Below are 19,543 nucleotides of genomic sequence, written 5' to 3'. Positions count from 1 at the left end.
TCATATTCTATTTTCCCTTTCTTTATCAATTTCTTGGCCCTCCTTTGCTGAATTCTAAAATCCTCCTAATCCTCAGGCTTACTATTCTTTTTGGCAGCATTATAAGCCTCTTCCTTTGATCTAATACTATCTTTAACTTCTCTTGCTAGCCACGGTTGGACCACTTTTCCTGTGGGGTTTTTGTACCTTAAAGGAATGCATATTTGTTGTAAATTATGTATTAATTCTTTAAATGCTAGCCATTGCTCATCCACTGTCATACCTTTTAATGTAGTTTCCCAATCTACCTTAGCCAAATCACCCCTCACACCTACATAGTTTGCTTTGTTCAGATTTAAGACCCTAGTTTCGGATTTAACTAAGTCACTTTCAAACAACATAAAATTCTATCATATTATGGTTACTCCTCCCTAAAGGCCACTTTACTACAAGGTTGTTAATAAACGCTTTCTCGTTGCACAATACCAGATCTAAAATAGCCACGTGTCCTGATTTTACATTGCGAGCGCCAACCGCCACTGGTCACACCGGGCTGGGAGAGGAGGGAGCGGCGTGTGGCACAGCCTCATTCTCTCACCTCCTCTCGCAGGACAGAAAGCCTTGCTCAGATCTCAGAGTTTCAAGCAGGAACCCAAGCCTGGATTTCAAGTATCAGCAAAGGAACAGCTGGAAGATGAGATTTGAGAGGGAGACCACCTGTCCTAGTGCGAGGATTATGTTTGAGTAACAAGTTTGTAATCATTTTTTGAAGAGCATCTCACTTCATGTATTCTTTTGATTTTAAATGAGTGGAATGATAACAAGATGGACTGAAATATCTTTTTCAAAAATGAAATGTGGTGAATGAATTTGGTTTAATCTCTTGCCTATGCCAATCCTGCATAGGCTGCTTAGAAAGTCAAATTAGCATTGGATCTCAGCTGTTGAAAGTAGATGATAGAAACCTGGATCCCACAGTACAGCTATATGGCATGGCATTGTACAGTAGGTTAGAGTCACAGCACACTGCACATTTTTTTTTTGGGGGGGGGGTGGGGGGGGGCGGGGGGAAAGAAAAAGAGCAAAAGAGAAATTGATAGAATTGAAAGAGAAGCAGAAACATCAACAAATAATTAATCTACAGAATGCTGGAGTTGCATTCTGTAGTTTGAAAGAATACTGGATTTATCAGTGTTATGTTACAACTACACAATTATTATGACTTAATGACAGTAGCATAGGATCTGACGAGAGAACAGCTGAAAGATAGGATTGGAGGGAGACTTGGAATTTTAATGATACACATCTATCTTGGTATCCATTGATATCCTTTTATTTGCACCATTTACTTTACTGATGATGATAAATTTAACAATTCGATGATTTAAAAGTAGTTATTTTGCCTCAGCTGAACCCATGCTACTGATTCATTGGACAAAAACAATTCCCGCCAGCTTCAGTATCTTTCTTACAAAAGAAAATAAAGTATTTTCAAAAGCAAAATTAATTGGGTTTTTTAAACCATGTCAGTAGTCTTCACTGTCCCTTTTGTACTTTCTCTCAAACTATGCAAGTTCTTAAAGCTGCAGCTTGCAACCCAAAATACATGCAGCACCAATTAAGCAGATTACCAGAACATTCAGATGAATTATGAAATGAATTTCTTATTGCTACATGGATATGAATAGAAAGCCCGCATGGCTGATTTGTAAGCAACAGGCAGCTGAGATGAAGGAAACATTCAAAGACACGATGAAGCAAACTATGGTGAGAAATATAGTAAGTACACAGGAAAGTTACATGAAGTTAAATTTTCTGAATTAGCACAGTTGTTGAAAAAGCAGTAACGTTTACTAATGCTCACCACGTAAAGTGATGCTGCTGTTGAGGCGAACTATGTGATTGCCCATGAAATAGCTGGGTCATCAAAACCATTTTATGGGGGAGAATGTTTGAAGTTTGCTGACTGTGACCCACGTCAAATGTCAGAATTGTAGATCGGAGAACCATATAAAATAAGTTTGACACCCCTGCTTTAGAGAGAGTGCAGAGAAGAGCAACAAGAATGATCCATGATCTTTCCTTATGTTCTAATACACTAACCTTTTTATAAAATGCAAAACCATCCAAGACTTGAATGCTGCAGTGCCATGTTGGGATGTCAGTATTGAGGAAGAGAGTATCTTTTCCACTTTGGTAAAGGTCAGGTAGAAGTAGAACAAGTCAGGTGCAGAGTAAGACTCTTTCTAATCAGTGGTTTAACTCCAAATTTTAGAATACTTTCAGTCTGTACCAGTGTGAATTTTTCCCATTTCCTACATATCTTTATGGCCAAGGCAAGTGCCAATTTACACACAATTATGGGCAGCTTTGTACTGTAAGCCTGCAGCCACTAAGAACTTGACGATAGATACCGCCCAAAAAAAGGCTATTCAGTTAATCAAAGCTCATCCCTCTTGAACTCCCCCGATGTCTGACTCAATACCTTATCCGTTAGATTATTAGTATTGTCACTTGCATTTTAGCTACGTTTGTATCCCCAAAAATCAATGATGGGTGGTTGGTGGGGTGGGGGGGCGGTGGTGAGAAAGAGAGCACACCTAAGCCAGTATACTCCATGCTCACTCTTTGATCAGCTTATAACTTGTCCAAGTGCTCGGTCATTATGTTTCTGATGATACATTCCACCACCAGCAGCAACGACAACAACTTGCATTTATATAGCACCTTTAACATAGTAAAACGTCCTAAGGCACTTCACAGGAACGTGATCAAACAAAATTTGACACCGAACCACATAAGGAGATATTAGGGCAGATGACCAAAAGCTTTGTCAAAGAGGTAGGTTTTAAGGGGAGCGCCTTAAAAGGAGGAAAGAGAGGTAGAGAGGTTTAGGAAGGGAATTCCAGAGCTTAGGGCCTCGGCAGCTGAAGGCACGGCCACCAATGGTGGAGCAATTAAAAATCGGGGATGCGCAAGAGGCCAGAATTGGAGGAGCGCAGATATCAAGAGCATTGTAGGAGGTTACAGAGATAGGGAGGGGCGAGGCCATGGAAGGATTTGACAAGGATGAGAATTTTAAAATTGAGGCGTTGCTCAACCAGGTGCCAATGTATGTCACTGATGGGTGAATGGGACTTGGTGCGAGTTAGGATACAGGCAGCAGAGTTTTGGATGAGCTGAAGTTTATGGAGCTTCCTCACAACTGATTTAAAAATCGACAGCTCAACAGTTACCTGGTTTCTCCCTCCCTTCTTAAATAACGGAGTAACATTTGCAATTTTCAATTCAAAAAGGCACAATTCCAGAATCTAGAGCACTTTGGAAAATTATGATCAATGCATCAGCAACTTACTCACTTATTTCTTTTAATACTCTGAAGTGGAAATGATCAGATTCTGGAGATTTGTATATCTCGAGTCCTAGAAACATAGAAGATAGGAGCAGGAGTAGGCCATTCGGCCCCTCGAGCCTGCTCCGCCATTCAATGCAATCATGGCTGATCATCCAAGTTCAGTACCCGGTCCCGGCTTTCTCCCCATACCCCTTGATCCCGTTAGCTTTAAGAAATATATCCAACTCCTTCTTGAATATATTTAATGAATTGGCCTCTACTGCCTTCTGTGGTAGAGAATTCCACAGGTTCACCACTCTCTGGGTGAAGAAATTCCTCCTCATTTCTGTCCTAAATGGCCTACCCCTTATCCTTAGACCCCTGGTTCTGGACTCCCAGACCATCGGGAACATCCTTCCTGCATCTAGTCTGTCCAGTCCTGTCAGAATTTTATAAGTTTCAATAAGATCCCCTCTCATTCTTCTAAACTCCAGCGAGTACAAGCCCAATCGTCCCAATCTCTCCTCATACGTCATTCCTGCCATCCCAGGTATCAGCCTAGTGAATCGTCGCTGAACTCCTTCCATGGCAAGAACATCCTTTCTCAGATAAGGTGACCAAAACTGCACACAATACTCAAGATGTGGTCTCACCAAGGCCCTGTACAACTGCAGCAAGACATCCTTGTTCCTGTACTCAAACCCTCTTGCTACAAAGGCCAACATACCATTTGCCTTCTTAACTGCCTGCTGCACCTGCATGCTTACCTTCAGCGACTGGTGCACAAGGACACCCAGGTCTCGTTGCACTTCCCCTTCTCCTAATCTATTGCCATTCAGATAATAATCTGCCTGTAGTCCCTCCATCAGTACAGCACTGAAGTGTCAGCCTAGATTATGCACTTAAGTCCTTCTGACTCAGGGGATAGTGTGTTACCAACTGAACCAGGCTAATACTACAGAAATATTAAACCAAAGATCTTAGTTTTGTCACTTAAAGTTTACAGTAAGATAAACTTGAACAGTGGAGCTTGAATAAAGGAACTCTATAATTCTTTACATTATCAGCGTTAGTCCCCAAAAAGGAATGACGACCAATATATACAAATACATTTTGTGGTGTGGTACTGAGCTATACATAGCAGAAGGTCCGAGAATGAATCATCGGTCTGTGCTGAGTTAGATGCACTCAGCCTGGCCAGCAGTTGGGGCACTGCAATCGGTTGGTGCTTGGGAAATCAGCTAGAGTTCCTGCTCCTGATTTGCATTCAGTGTCCTCCACTGGAAAGTGTACACTTTAGATAAGAACAGGATCAGGCTTGGTTACAGTGCCCTTCATGGGCAAATAGACTGCTGACACTAATTTGTAGGCTTGCATTTCAAGAATGGCCACCTGGCCGAGGTACTAGGAAGCCAACGGTGGCTGTGGAAATGCATTCCAGCAAGAGTCAAGGCCTTCTGAGAAAATTGGAAGAAAAAAACTACATATTTTCCAATCCAATCTCAAATTCATTGATTTCAAATAAGCGTCCCTCACTTTCAAACTATGTTTTTTTAATGAACTGAACTGCTTTTGCTCTTAGAACTTTTTATGCTGTTTGAGGGGAGTGATGACACGGATGTCCCCCATCCTTAAACACAGGATATGCAGCTCAGTGACCAATCTGATAATAGATGTTGATTGGCATCCATTCTTCAGCTAATCCCGACAATGTTTAAGTTTTTATTTGTTAGGTTTTTGGGTTTTTTTTAATTTTTTTTTTTTTTAAAGTGAATTAATTTGTATTGGTGCAATGCTTTATAACAGACTGAGCTGAAATGATACCCAATTTTATAGACAGCAGCTCGGATTTCCACAGCCAAAATTTTTCCTGGCAAAATTAACTTGTGATGCAACATCTGAACCATCAGCTGGACTGCCAGCTCCTCCCTGTACATGTGCTGGAGGAGGTTACAGAGAAAGAAGGGACAAGGCCGTGAAAGGATTTAAACGCAAACGAGACAATTTTAAATCGGCAGAGTTACTGGAGGCAATTGTAGGTCAGGAAAGACAGGAACGTTGGATGAACGGGACATGATACAGGATAGTGTGTGGGCAGCAGAGCTCTGGATGAGCTGAAATTTACAATTTGGGAGGCTAGCCAGGAGAGCATTGGAATAGTCGAGTCTAAAGGTGACAAAAGGCATGGATGAGCTGGGCTGAGGCAGGGGTGGAGGCGGCCAAAGCAGTATCCGCTTTGGATACTGATGGGGGGGGATGGCTTACCAGGGGAAGGCAGCAGCAGCCAACTTCCTGGCACCAGGGGTGGCTCTGCTGCACAGGACGGGACGAAAAAGAGGGGTAGAGCTATAGTAATAGGGGACTCTATTTTAAGGGGAATAGATAGGCGTTTCTGCGGCCGCAAACGAGACTCCAGGGTGGTGTGTTGCCTCCCTGGTGCAAGGGTCAAGGATGTCTCAGAGCGGCTGCAGAACATGTTGGAAGGGGAGGGTGAACAGCCAGTTGTCGTGGTGCATATAGGCACTAACGATATAGGTAAAAAACGGGATGAGGTCCTAAAAGCTGAATATAGGGAGTTAGGAGGTAAATTTTTAAAAAAGGACGTCAAAAGGTAGTAATCTCAGGGTTGCTACTAGTGCCACGTGCTAGTCAGAGTAGAAATAGAAGAATATTTCAGATGAATACATGGCTAGAGCAATGGTGCCAGAGGGAGGGATTCAAATTCCTGGGACATTGGAACCGGTTCTGGGGGAGGTGGGACCAGTTCAAACCGGACAGTTTGCACCTGGGCAGGGCCGGGACCGATGTCCTAGGGGGAGTGTTTGCTAGTGCTCTGGGGGAGGGTTTAAACTAAAATGGCAGGGGGTTGGGAACCTGAGCAGGGGGACAGAGGAAAGGGAAACAAGGATAAAAGCAAAAGATAGGAAGGAGAAAAACAAAAGTGGCAGTCAGAGAAATCAACGGTTTAAATCAAACATAGCCACAGTAAATAATAATTCTAATAGGTCTAAGAGCATTAAAAAAACAAGCCTGAAGGCTTTGTTCTTAATGCGAGGAGCATTCGTAATAAGGTGGATGAATTAGCTGCGCAAATAGAGGTAAACGAATATGATTTAATTGGGATTACGGAAACATGGCTCCAGGGTGGCGAAGGCTGGGAACGCAACATCCAGGGGTATTCAATATTCAGGAAAGATAGGCAAAAAGGAAAGGCAGGTGGGGTAGCATTACTGGTTATAGAAGGGATTAACACAATTGTAAGGAAGGATATTAGCTCTGATGATGTGGAATCTGTATGGGTAGAACTGAGAAATACCAAGGGGCAGAAAACATTAGGGGGAGTGGTATATAGACCTCCAAACAGTAATGTGGAGGTTGGTGATGGCATTAAAAGGGAAATTAGAGATGCGTGCAAAAAGGGCACAGCAGTCATCATGGGTGACTTTAATCTACATATAGATTGGGCTAACCAAATTAGTAACAATACTGTGGAGGAGGAATTCCTGGAGTGTTTACAGGATGGTTTCCTGGACCAATATGTCGAGGAACCAACCAGAGATCAGGCCATCTTAGACTGGGTATTATGTAATGAGAAAGGATTAATTGGCAATCTTGTTGTACGAAGCCCCTTGGGTCGGAGCGATCATAATATGATCGAATTCTTCATTAAGATGGAGAATGAAGTAGTGGAATCAGAGACTAGGGTCCTGAATTTAAATAAAGGAAACTACGATGGTCTGAGGCGCGAATTAGGTAGGATTGACTAGGGAATGTCACTCAAAGGGTTAACGGTGGATAGGCAATGGCAAACATTCGAAGACCGCATGAATGAACTACAGAATTTGTTCATTCCAGTCTGGCATAAAAATAAAACAAAAAAGGTGACTCAACCGTGGCTAACAAGGGAAATTAGGGATAGCATAAGACCCAAGGAGAGGACATATAAATTGGCCAGAAAAAGCAGTAATCCAGAGGATTGGGAGCAGTTTAGGATTCAACAAAGGAGGACAAAGGGATTAATTAAGAAAGGGAAAATAGAATATGAGAGTAAGCTCGCAGGGAACATAAAAACTGACTGTAAAAGCTTTTATAGATATGTGAAGAGAAAAAGATTGGTGAAGTCAAGCGTAGGTCCCTTGCAGTCAGAATCAGGGGAATTTATAATGGGGAACAAAGAAATGGCAGACCAATTAAATACATATTTTGGTTCTGTCTTCACAAAGGGGGACACAAATAACCTCCTAGAAATGTCAGGGAACATAAGGTCTGATGAAAGGGAGGAACTGAAAGAAATCAGTATTTGTAGGGAAATGGTGTTAGGGAAATTGATGGGATTGAAGGCCGATAAATCCCCAGGGCCTGATAAGCTACATCCTAGGGTACTTAAGGAAGTGACCCTAGAAATAGTAGATGCATTGCTGATCATCTTCCAACATTCGATGGAATCTGGAACAGTACCCATGGATTGGAGGGTAGCTAATGATACCCCACTATTCAAAAAAGGTGGTAGAGAGAAAACAGGGAATTACAGACCGGTAAGCCTGACATTGGTAGTGGGGAAAACGCTAGAGTCCATTATAAAAGATGTAATAGCAGAGCACTTGGAAAACAGTGACAGGATCGGACAAAGTCAACATGGATTTACAAACGGTAAATCGAGCTTGACTAATCTACTGGAATTTTTTGAGGATGTAACTAGTAAAATAGATAAGGGAGAACCAGTGGATGTGGTGTAGTTGGACTTTCAGAAGGCTTTCGATAAGGTCCCGCATAAGGAGATTAGCGTGTAAAGTTAAGGCACATGGGTTTGGGGGCAAGGTATTGACTTGGATAGAGAACTGGTTGGCAGATAGAAAGCAAAGAGTTGGAATAAACGTGTCTTTTTCAGAGTGGCAGGCAGTGACTAGTGGGGTACCGCAGGGATCAGTCCTTGGACCCCAGCTATTCACAATATATATTAATGATCTGGACAAGGGAACTAGATGTAATATCTCCAAGTTTGCAGACGACACAAAGCTGGGTGGGCGTGTGTGCTGTGAGGAGGATGCCGAGAAACTACAGGATGATTTGGACAGGTTGGGTGATTGGGCAGAAGCATGGCAGATGCAATATAATGTGGATAAATGTGAGGTTATCCACTTTGGTGGCAAAAACAGGAAGGCAGATTATTATCTGAATGGCAATAGATTGGGAGAAGGGGAAGTGCAACGAGACCTGGGTGTCCTTGTGCATCAGTCGCTGAAGGTAAGCATGCAGGTGCAGCAGGCGGTTAAGGCGGCAAATGGTATGTTGGCCTTCATAGCAAGAGGGTTTGAGTACAGGAACAAGGATGTCTTGCTGCAGTTGTACAGGGCCTTGGCGAGACCACATCTTGAGTATTGTGTGCAGTTTTGGTCGCCTTATCTGAGGAAGGATATTCTTGCCATGGAAGAAGTTCAGAGAAGATTCACCAGGCTGATACCTGGGATGGCAGGAATGACGTATGAGGAGAGATTGGGTCGATTGGGCGTATACTCACTGGAGTTTAGAAGAATGAGAGGGGATCTCATTGAAACTTATAAAATTCTGGCAGGACTGGACAGACTAGATGCAGGGTGGATGTTCCAGATGGTCGGGGAATCCAGAACCAGGGGTCACAGTCTAAGGATAAGGGATAGGCCTTTTAGGACTGAAATGAGGAGGAATTTCTTCACCCAGAGAGTGGTGAACCTGTGGAATTCTCTACCACAGAAGGCAGTAGAGGCCAATTCATTAAATATATTCAAGAAGGAGTTGGATATATTTCTTAAGGCTAAAGGGATCAAGGGGTATGGGGAGAAAGCAGGGACCGGGTACTGAACTTGAATGATCAGCCATGATCGCATTGAATGGCGGAGCAGGCTCGAGGGGCCGAATGGCCTACTCCTGCTCCTATCTTCTATGTTTCTATGTTTACACAGACGGAAGTGAATGGTGTTTGTGATGGAGAAGCTATGGGGTTAGCTCAGGGTCAAATAGGACGACAAGGTTGCAAACAATCGGGTTCAACCCGAGACAGTGGCATGAGAGGGGAATGTAATCAGTGGTAAAATTATGGAGTTTGTAATGGGGGTCAAAGACAATGGCTTCAGTCTTCCCAAAGTTTAACTGGAGGAAATTGCAGCTCATCCAAGATTGGATGTCAGACAAACAAACTCACAGCACAGAGGCAGTGGAAGGGTCACGAGAGGTAGTGCAGGATGTCATCAGCATACATGTGAAAGCTGACCCTATGACTTCAGGTTACATTGGCAAGGGGCAGCATGTAGACGAGGAGGGGATAGATCTTTGGAGGAGGCCAGAGAGGCAATAGTGTGCAGGTGAGAATAGAAGCCATTACTGGAGATGATCAGATTATAATTGGATAGGTCAGAGTGAAACCAAGCAAGGGCAGTTTCATTGAGTTGGACAATGGAGGAGGGGCATTGGAGGAGGATGGTGTGCTAGACTGTGTCAAAGGCTGCAGAGAAGTCGAGGAGGGAAATGCACCATGCTCACAGAGGATGTTATCTGTGACTAGGTTGAAGCCATTTCAGTGCTGTGGCAGGGGTGGAGGCCTGACTGGAAGAATTCAAACATGGAGTTGCAGGAAAGATGGGCATGGATGTGGGAGGTAACAAGTTCAAGGACTTGAGTGGAAAGAGGTTGATGATAGGGCAGTAGTTTGCAAGCACAGCGGGTTGAGGGCAGGATTTTTTTTTTTTTTTTCTTCGAGGAGAGGGATGATGACTGAGGCATGGGGGAAAAGTGCAAAAGATGACAATGGATTGCCATAGATAGAGAAGGAAAGGGAAGGAACTGAGAGAGCTCCTGACAAAAAGCATGGATGAGCTGGTCATACCATGAAATGCACATTATAATGGCCCAGATTTTGCATTAATAATAAGTGAGGCTATCAGCGCTCACCGTTATTATGAAGCAACTTCCGGAGTCCGCACATGCGCAGTTAAACGTAGAAATCCGGATGTTGCTGTCCATGTTGCCCTGCTCCTCCACAAGCTTCATTACACTGGTACCTCGTCGATAGACTCGGCATTGAAATCCACGCAAGGGCGTGAAGTTGCTGTACTTGCCTACTAAACCAACCAGAAAACGTTTGGGCTGGTGCACTCAGATGTAAGTGAATTTTTAAGAGTGTGATAAGTCATAATTACTGCCAAACAACCTCCCTGGCATTGAAAATTTAATTTTACAAATGTGGAGTTTCATTCCTTCAGAATTTAATTATTGTTGGAGATGTAAAAAAAATTATTTTTAATTTTTCTTTCTGTATCTTATCTCTCTCTCTTAATCCCATCTTTCTTCCCCTCTCATTTTGCTTGCTGTACATGATTTGACAATGAATATTCTAATTTATACCCCCTGGTTTAGACTCTGCATGTCTCAGTGAGGATTTTTCAATCTGATTGGTTGAAGAGCCGCACTGTTGCTTTCACAGCTCACACGCCACAGATCCCCAGTGGAGGCCACTGCGCTGGAAATGATCTCTAAGTACCAGAGGTTGTCGCTCAAAAGCACGTGAAGAGTCTGTGGGCAGCTACAGGCGTGATGAATGGCGAGCACTGTTCCTTCGCCGCTGACCACAAAATCTGGGCCATTATGTAATAGCAATCTGCTGCTGGATTCGAAGCTTCTGCTTGTAGCGCACTAAATGCATTTAGCCGGTTCTGTACGCCCCGAGAATGCAGGCACACAGAACTAGCTCTGCCTCAACATCCAGGTCTGCTGTGATCAGACAAACACGTCAAATAAATTATAGTAAATTTTAGTTTAAATGGATATATTGAAACTCTAGGAACTTCACTAATTTAAAAAAATGCTTCATATATTGTGCAATGTTTAAATTGAATCTATCAATAGCTTAAGCTATGCTGTGTTTCTGTAAAATTTGATCCAAGGTCACCCCATCCCCTCCCTTGCCCAGAACTTAAGTGACCTGGGTCAACATCTGATGTTCCACAAAACATGTGCAGCAATCAAGTTTCTCTTTTCGCACAACAAAGCCCAGGGTGCCGAGAGAGACTGGATTCAATATGAATCAAAATAAGCAAAGATCACACGTGCAGAATGCACCTCCCCCTTCTCCAAGACTAGAGCATCAAAAAGGTTACAGTGTCTCAAATGTTCATTTGTGAGCAGTTCAGTTGAACAAGTTTTTATTGAATTCCATTTTGAATCTGTGTTACAGTACAGCTTTCACTGTAAATCATTAGAATACAAGACTTTTCAAACACTTCAGTTAGACGGGTCAACCTCTCCCCTCCCCCTCAATATTCTTTCTTTCCCGAAGATGATAACTCATGCTGGCAACAGTACCTCACTGAAATAATTACTGCATGTTCCAGCCTGAAGCTGATATTCCCCCCTTCCTAGCCCAAGGACACCAAGGCCAATTGTAGTACCTGTACCACTTAAATCAGCTAACACAGCACAAGTCAACTATTCAATCTGGAAACCTTCATACTCTATATAACTCAGTGCTACATTTGCACAATAAATCCTGGACCTGGTACTTTGAAATTAACATTCAAGCAGATCCATTCCTATGATATGGCAATCAGACTGTAAATGTTCCTATTATAAATCAATAAAATTTGCATTAGTAATGGATTCTGATGATAAGTTTACAAGTCATTTAAAATGTTGCAGTCTATACAGCATCAACACTTTAAATCTGAAAACCATATTGGCATCGGTTTGTCCTGTATAGCCGGTCTAGAGAAAATATTCTGCTTCCACCTTCAAAAATCTTCGGAAAAAAATTCTCAAGATTTAAAGAATTTTCTTAATTAGAAGACACTAAGCTGCTTAAGACTGTGTTTTACAATGCAAATGATAGCTTGTGGAGTTTTTGTTCACATAATGCACTGACTAAAATATGTCTCTAGCAAACATTATAAATATCCTACAACGTACGTACACAAAGCAAACTGCAACTAATGCTTTTGTTTAAAAATGTTAAAGAACCTAGCACCATTTATTTGTAAAAATTTCCTAGTAAATCCGTTCACAGTTTTTAATTTATAACCTACCTGCCACCAAACTATCTCAATGTATGAAATTGTCTACTGTACCTTTATCGTTTTAAATTCTTTTTTCCAGGGATATAGAAAGAGATTAGTGCAGAAGGTTTCCAGAATTCCAAAGGCAGTGAGAAGTGCACTTAAACTTGATGTTCGGAGCATCGTCAAGGCATTCTCCACCATATCATAAAATCTAAACACCTTAAATCTTTCACTGGACTCGTGGCGATATAAATCAAGTAAGGATGTAGCCGTCTTCTTAAGGCCTGCATCATCAACTATGTAATCCTTTTCACTCAATTTTAATTCACAAATCTGTACATATTTCCGAAACAAAGTGTCTCTGATTTTATTTGTATCCATTAGGAACAGTTTGTGTGGGACACAGTTCACCACAACTGGTCCATGGCCTTCCTGTTGTTTTCAGACTGGGAGTAGTTTCTAGATTACAAATCACTGATGCCAGGGAAAGTGATGCGCCTAACTGTAACATGAAAGGAAGACAAATAATTAGAAATTAAACTATGACACATTAACGCAAATCACTACTAGATAAGGAAGGGAAAATGGTAAATAAAACTGTTGAGGATATGCTTTAATCTATCAACTGCTTGTTGTAAAATTATACAATAAAAATCACCTCTCGAAGGGAAAATAAAAGCAAAAATCTAATTCTTGTGAATATGCAGTCATAAAAAATTGTATTTATATCAGAAAATTAACCAAACCAGACTGAAATGAATCATCAGCACACTACTTTATATATCAAAATAAATAATAGTTGTAAAGGAAAAATGTCAAACTGGAATTCAAATGCTTACAACCAATTCTTTTTTTTTTTTTTATAAACAGTACAAATATACAATAATGGGATTTCCAGAATATTAAGAACAGAAAAGTGTTCAATAAATTCTCAAAAGTAAAGTCAGTTAGGTTCAAAGATGACTGTGCTGGTAAACATCAGCACGCTGTAGGTTCTTTCTATCTGACTTAGTGGAAAACCCAAGCCTATAGTGTAGTCATATTTTCTATGAGGTGTACATATGTCTGGTTTTCCCAAAATAATGTCAAGAACATTTTTTTTAATTATGCCGTATATGTTTCAAATTGCATTTCAGTTAAATGGAGTACAAACATGCCAATATATTTTTATATAAAACAATAACCTCACTCTTGAGCAAAACTATTTCTTACGGCAATCTCTACTTCTATAAAAACAAAAAACTGGTTGCACAAGGGCCACATATCTATCAAGGATTGCAAAAATATTGCAATTTTTTACCTCTGATGCGAGATATTTAAGCATATCCCACATAACTGTTATTATTGAAAAATTTCAAACACATTTGCTCTAAAGTTTAGATGTAATTTAAAAATTATAGAACAAAGCAATTTACCCCATCACAATGTTGAATTTTGCCATATATTTCTTGTTCAAAATTAGTGCAAAAATATTTACTCAGCAGTCCTAATTAATTCCTTAATTATACATATCAGTATAGAAAAGAACTTCAATAAACTTCAAGCAGCAATTAGCTCATCTTTCTTCTCCAAGATGTTGATCAGGCAAAAAGGAAAAGGAGGTGGGGTAGCACTGCTGGTTAAAGAGATTAACACAATAGTAAGGAAGGATATTAGCTCTGATGATGTGGAATCTGTATGGGTAGAACTGAGAAATACCAAAGCGGCAGAAAACGTTAGTGAGAGTTGTATACAGACCCCCAAACAGTAATGCGGAGGTTGGGGATGGCATTAAACGGGAAATTAGAGACGCGTGCAATAAGGGCACAACAGTTATCATGGGTGACTTTAATCTACATATAGATTGGGCTAAACAAATTAGTAACAATACTGTGGAGGAGGACTTCCTGGAGTGTATACGGGATGGTTTCCTGGACCAATATGTCAAGGAACCAACTAGAGATCAGGCCATCTTAGACTGGGTATTATGTAATGAGAAAGGATTAATTAGCAATCTTGTTGTGCGAGGCCCCTTGGGGCGGAGCGATCATAATATGATCAAATTCTTCATTAAGATGGAGAGTGACGTATTTGACTCAGAGACTAGGGTACTGAATTTAAATAAAGGAAACTACGATGGTATGAGGCGCGAGTTGGGTAGGATTGATTGGGGAATGTTACTCAAAGGGTTGACAGTGGATAGGCAATGGCAAACAATTAAAGATCGCATGGATGAACTACAGAATTTGTTCATCCCTGTTTGGCATAAAAATAAAACAAAAAAGGTGAATCAACTGTGGCTAACAAGGGAAATTAGGGATAGCATAAGATCCAAGGAGAGGACATATAAATTGGTCAGAAAAAGCAGCAAACCTAAGGATTGGGAGCAGTTTAGGATTCAACAAAGGTGGACAAAGGGATTAATTAAGGAGGGGGAAAATAGAGTATGAGAGTAAGCTTTCAGGGAACATATAAACTGACTGTAAAAGCTTCTATAGATATGTGAAGAGAAAAAGATTGGTGAAGTCAAGCGTAGGTCCCTTGCAGTCAGAATCAGGGGAATTTATAGTAGATGCATTGCTGGTCATCTTCCAAAATTCTATAGACTCGAACAGTTCCCATTGATTGGAGGGTAGCTAATGTTACCCCACTATTCAAAAAAGGTGGTAGAGAGAAAACAGGGAATTATAGACCGGTAAGTCCATTATAAAAGATGTAATAGCAGAGCACTTGGAAAACAGTGGCAGGATCGGACAAAGTCAACATGGATTTACAAAAGGTAAATCGTGCTTGACTAATCTATTGGAATTTTTTGAGGATGTAACTGGTAAAATAGATAAGGGAGAACCAGTGGATGTGGTGTATTTGGACTTTCAGAAGGCTTTCGATAAGGTCCCGCATAAGAGATTAGCGTGTAAAGTTAAGGCACATGAGATTGGGGGCAAGGTACTGACTTGGATAGAGAACTGGCTGGCAGGCAGGAAGCAAAGAGTTGGAATAAATTGATCTTTTACCAAGTGGCGGGCAGTGACTAGTGGGGTACCGCAGGGATAGGTCCTAGGACCCCAGCTATTCACAATATATATTAATGATCTGGACAAGGGAACTAGATGTAATATCTCCAAGTTTGCAGGCGACACAAAGCTGGGTGGGCGTGTGTGCTGTGAGGAGGATGCCAAGAAACTCCAGTATGATTTGGACAGGTTGGGTGATTGGGCAGATGCAGTATAATGTGGATAAATGCGAGGTTATCTACTTTGGTGGCAAAAACAGGAAGGCAAATTATTATCTGAACGGCAATAGATTGGGAGAAGGGAAAGTGCAACGAGACCTGGGCGTCCTTGTGCACCAGTCGCTGAAGGTAAGCATGCAGGTGCAGCAGGCGGTTAAGAAGGCAAATGGTATGTTGGCCTTCGTAGCGAGAGGGTTCGAGTACATGAACAAGGATGTCTTGCTGCAGTTGTGCAGGGCCTTGGTGAGACCACACCTTGAGGATTGTGTGCAGTTTTGGTCGCCTTAGCTGAGGAAGGATGTTCTTGCCATGGAGGGAGTGCAGCGACAATTCACCAGACTGATACCTGGGATGGCAGGAATGATGTATGAGGAGAGATTGGGTCGATTGGGTTTATACTCGCTGGAGTTTAGAAGAATGAGAGCGGATCTCATTGAAACTTATAAAATTCTAACAGGACTAGACAGACTTGATGCAGGAAGGATGTTCCCGATGGCCGGGAAGTCCAGAACCAGGGGTCACAGTCTAAGGATAAAGGGGTAAGCCATTTAGGACAGAGATGAGGAGGAATTTCTTCACCCAAAGCGTGGTGAGCCTGTGGAATTCTCTACCACAGAAGGCAGTTGAGGCCAATTCATTAAATATATTCAAGAAGGAGTTAGATATATTTCTTAAGGCTAAAGGGATCAAGGGATATGGGGAGAAGGCAGGGACAGAGTACTGAATTTGGATGATCAGCCATGATCTCATTGAATGGCGGAGCAGGCTCGAGGGGCCGAATGGCGTACTCCTGCTCCTATCTTCTATGTTTCTATCAAACAGCTGTATATTTCCAATTTATGTTTTAATGTCTACTGGCTAGATTAGTGCTTCGATATTTCAATAAGGCAAGCTTCAAGCCAAATCTTTTTTGGGGAAGAGAACATTGTTACCGTATACCAATACGATATCTGTCACAACTAAAACATCAACTTTTCCCTCATTGGTAGTGAACTTCATGATTTGTACCAGCTATATTTTTCAAAACAATGCAATTTTTCAAATTTCAAATTCAGTTTCAGCAATCTTTGTTCCTGAGGCTCAATGGTGTAACTACCCAACAGGGAAGGGTATTAACTTGCTGGCAACACAATATTAACAGTCTGTAATTAAAAAGAAAACAGAAGAGTAACAAAACAAACCACAAGGAATGAGATGTGACAAGAGATACAGGCAAAGGATGTGCAAGAATGAAATACCTGTATTTATATTTCAAAATAAGAAACAGCTCACACCACACAGCAGCAAAGTCACAAATGAGCTGTGAAAGTCATCTGCACTAATGAAATATAGAAATGGGTATTTTTGGACATTAATTACTTATTCTATTTATACCACAAGTTTGTAGAATTTATGTATCAAGTACTATTTTTCGTTTTATTTTAAATCTTGAAAGCAGTTAAGCTCACACCACACATTTCACTATCCATAAAGTAAAGTAAACAACAATTTTTAGAGCTTTCAGTTGAACTGTGCATAACTGCAGTCAATACATACAAGTGGAACACAATGGCCCTGAAATTGTGGTCTCCATGACGGTGGACTCTCAGAGTACGCCGTCGTAATCCATTTGAAAGGCCCCGCAACTTCCGGATTTCCGCTTGTGCGAAATCCGAAACTTGCGATCTGGCAATGTACAATTTGACAGATCATCCGAACCACCTGAAAAATTAGTATTGCTGGCGCAAAGTTGGGCTATTTGCCCAACAATTGCCCACACAACTCTTACAGTTGGTAAAAGCAGGTGTAGGACCTGCTTTCATCAGCGTAAGGGCATATACAAGGCTTAAATAAAACATTTAAAAAGCCAAAATTATGCACATACACTTTAAATGAGTTTTTGCAAATATTGGCCCAGACTAAGATGTTTAAAATTATCAAGAAATATATTTTTTTTATTGAGGTTGCTGCAATGAAGGAACTATTGAATAAAATTGCAAATCAGTACATTTATATTTTAGAATTCTGTACATTGTACAATTATTTGGGGGATTCCGCTGCATCTCATTAGGGGATTCCCTTCGTAAATGACTGCAATGGAATCTTCCTTTGTCATTGGAGGACCAGGCCCACATGATCCCAGGGAAGCTTCCAAACCGCCTGCGTCCCTGGGATTCATTGGCCTTTACGCTGCCGTACGCCTGGAGGCTCAAGACTGCAACTCTTCGCAGCCTGGACGCCAGGAAGTAGGTTCGGATTTGTTTTGCAGGTCAGAGGCGTACTCTGGAGGTACGCCTCCAACCGCAATTTCTAGGCCAATAAAAAGAGCACTATAGTCTACATATTGATATTTCTGCAGATTTTTACAGTTTATCAACATTTTATACTCATATCAATTAGTAAAGGTTGAGGGAATGGTACAGATTACACAGCCCCTTTCAATAAGAATATTTATTAACCAACTCCTTTACATTTATTTTGTTACCAATGCAATCAATCTCAAAATCCTGTCTGAAACACAATCTATTCAAATTGATGAGCGAGATGCTTTTCCAATATCAGTATTAAAGCTGCTTCAAACAAATCAGAAATACATTTAGGAAATCTCACATCTAACACATGTCTGTCGTACTTCAAAGCATAAACTGTTTATTTATATTAAAAAATCAGTTGTTTACTGTTGGTTTTTCAGACTCTGAATATCTGGTCCTTGAGTTGTGCCTATTTAGACCACATTCCCATAGGATGTGCTTGGCAGTGGCCTTAAAGGTCGGGCCAAATTAACCACTGCTCCGTTTTAACAACTAAACATCACAAATGTGTTCCAGACTATCTTGGGAGCAATGCCACAGATCTGCTACTAATTGGTTACTGAATTATGTGGTATACAAATTATATCTCTGTCTACATGCTCCAGCATCCTTAACCCTAGCCTAAAATTCTAACAGGACTAGACAGACTAGATGCAGGAAGGATGTTCCTGATGGCCAGGGAGTCCAGAACCAGGGGTCACAGTCTAAGGATAAGGGGTAAGCCATTTACAACAGAGATGAGGAGGAATTTCTTCACCCAGTGAGTGGTGAACCTGTGGAATTCTCTACCACAGAAGGCAGTAGAGGCCAATTCATTAAATATATTCAAGAAGGAGTTAGATATATTTCTTAAGGCTAAAGGGATCAAGGGATATGAGGAGAAGGCAGGGACAGGGTACTGAATTTGGATGATCAGCCATGATCTCATTGAATGGTGGAGCAGGCTCGAGGGGCCGAATGGCCTACTCCTGCTCCTATCTTCTATGTTTCTATCTGCGAAAACTGGACACCAAAACTAGGTTCTTCGAATTGGTACGGCTGCAAATTCAACAGGTTAAATCGAAGCTATGCTCTGATATATAAAATATATTCGTCAGAAGGCAGGACTCTCTGGTCCAACAAAGATTAACTGCCCCTATCAACGTGTAGCCATTACACTTTCAAAATTACCAAGATTTCATTTTGATCGACAAATCGATTCTTCGTCATCACAATTAGACTTTTTGCATCAACTTCCTGGCTGCTCAGTTTAGTGCTGCGTTTTACGTGCACTTCTCTTAAAAATGAAAACACCGATGGAGGTTGCACTGGGCAATGCCATTTCTGCCGCTCCAGAAACAAAAATATAACGCTGGCTACTGGAACACTACACATCCACATTGAGTCACAGCAATGCTATGTAGGCCCACTGCCACTTGAATCAATGTACGCTGTCCTCTAATGTGACGGCGCCATCTTCGATTCATCAAGCAACACTTGCACCTCAATTAAGTCATTTTTTTTCACCCCTGCTGTTCATCGCTTTCTCGCCACAGCCCCGCGTATGGCCGTGTTATAAGGATGCCAGTTATAAGATGGGGCCAAGTGGCGGACTCACCGTGCAATGGTATCCATTGAGGAATCGTTCCCGATCAGACTCACGCACCTCCACCACCAGCAGCAGATTGCCCTCACCGCCTGTTCGCCCTCTGATTGGCTATCGCCA

The 19,543-nt window shown here is 41.5% G+C and overlaps 1 protein-coding gene across 2 annotated transcripts in view; it reads right to left on the bottom strand.

Annotated features, from left to right (window-relative positions):
• Positions 1–19,541, bottom strand: part of spata2 (spermatogenesis associated 2) — a 51,232-nt gene extending 31,691 nt beyond the window's left edge. The window contains exons 1-2 of one of the 2 annotated variants that reach the window (XM_086005328.1): positions 19,436–19,541; positions 12,406–12,838 (exon numbers count right to left, since the gene is read on the bottom strand). In XM_086005328.1, the coding sequence (XP_085861454.1) occupies positions 12,406–12,717 (312 nt within the window). In that variant the 5' untranslated portion in view covers positions 12,718–12,838; positions 19,436–19,541. Of the gene's footprint in view, positions 1–12,405; positions 12,839–19,008; positions 19,297–19,435 lie in introns of those variants that run through there. The other variant, XM_086005329.1, reaches the window with a different exon arrangement.
• Between the last annotated feature and the right edge of the window lie 2 nt (positions 19,542–19,543).

This window comes from Somniosus microcephalus, chromosome 13, assembly GCF_052327205.1.
Source record: "Somniosus microcephalus isolate GS21.2 chromosome 13, FLI_Smic_1.0, whole genome shotgun sequence".
In the NCBI taxonomy this organism is placed as follows: Eukaryota; Metazoa; Chordata; class Chondrichthyes; order Squaliformes; family Somniosidae; genus Somniosus; species Somniosus microcephalus.
The sequence above is the reverse complement of the archived record's forward strand: the minus strand, read 5'-3'. Positions and strand labels throughout refer to the sequence as shown.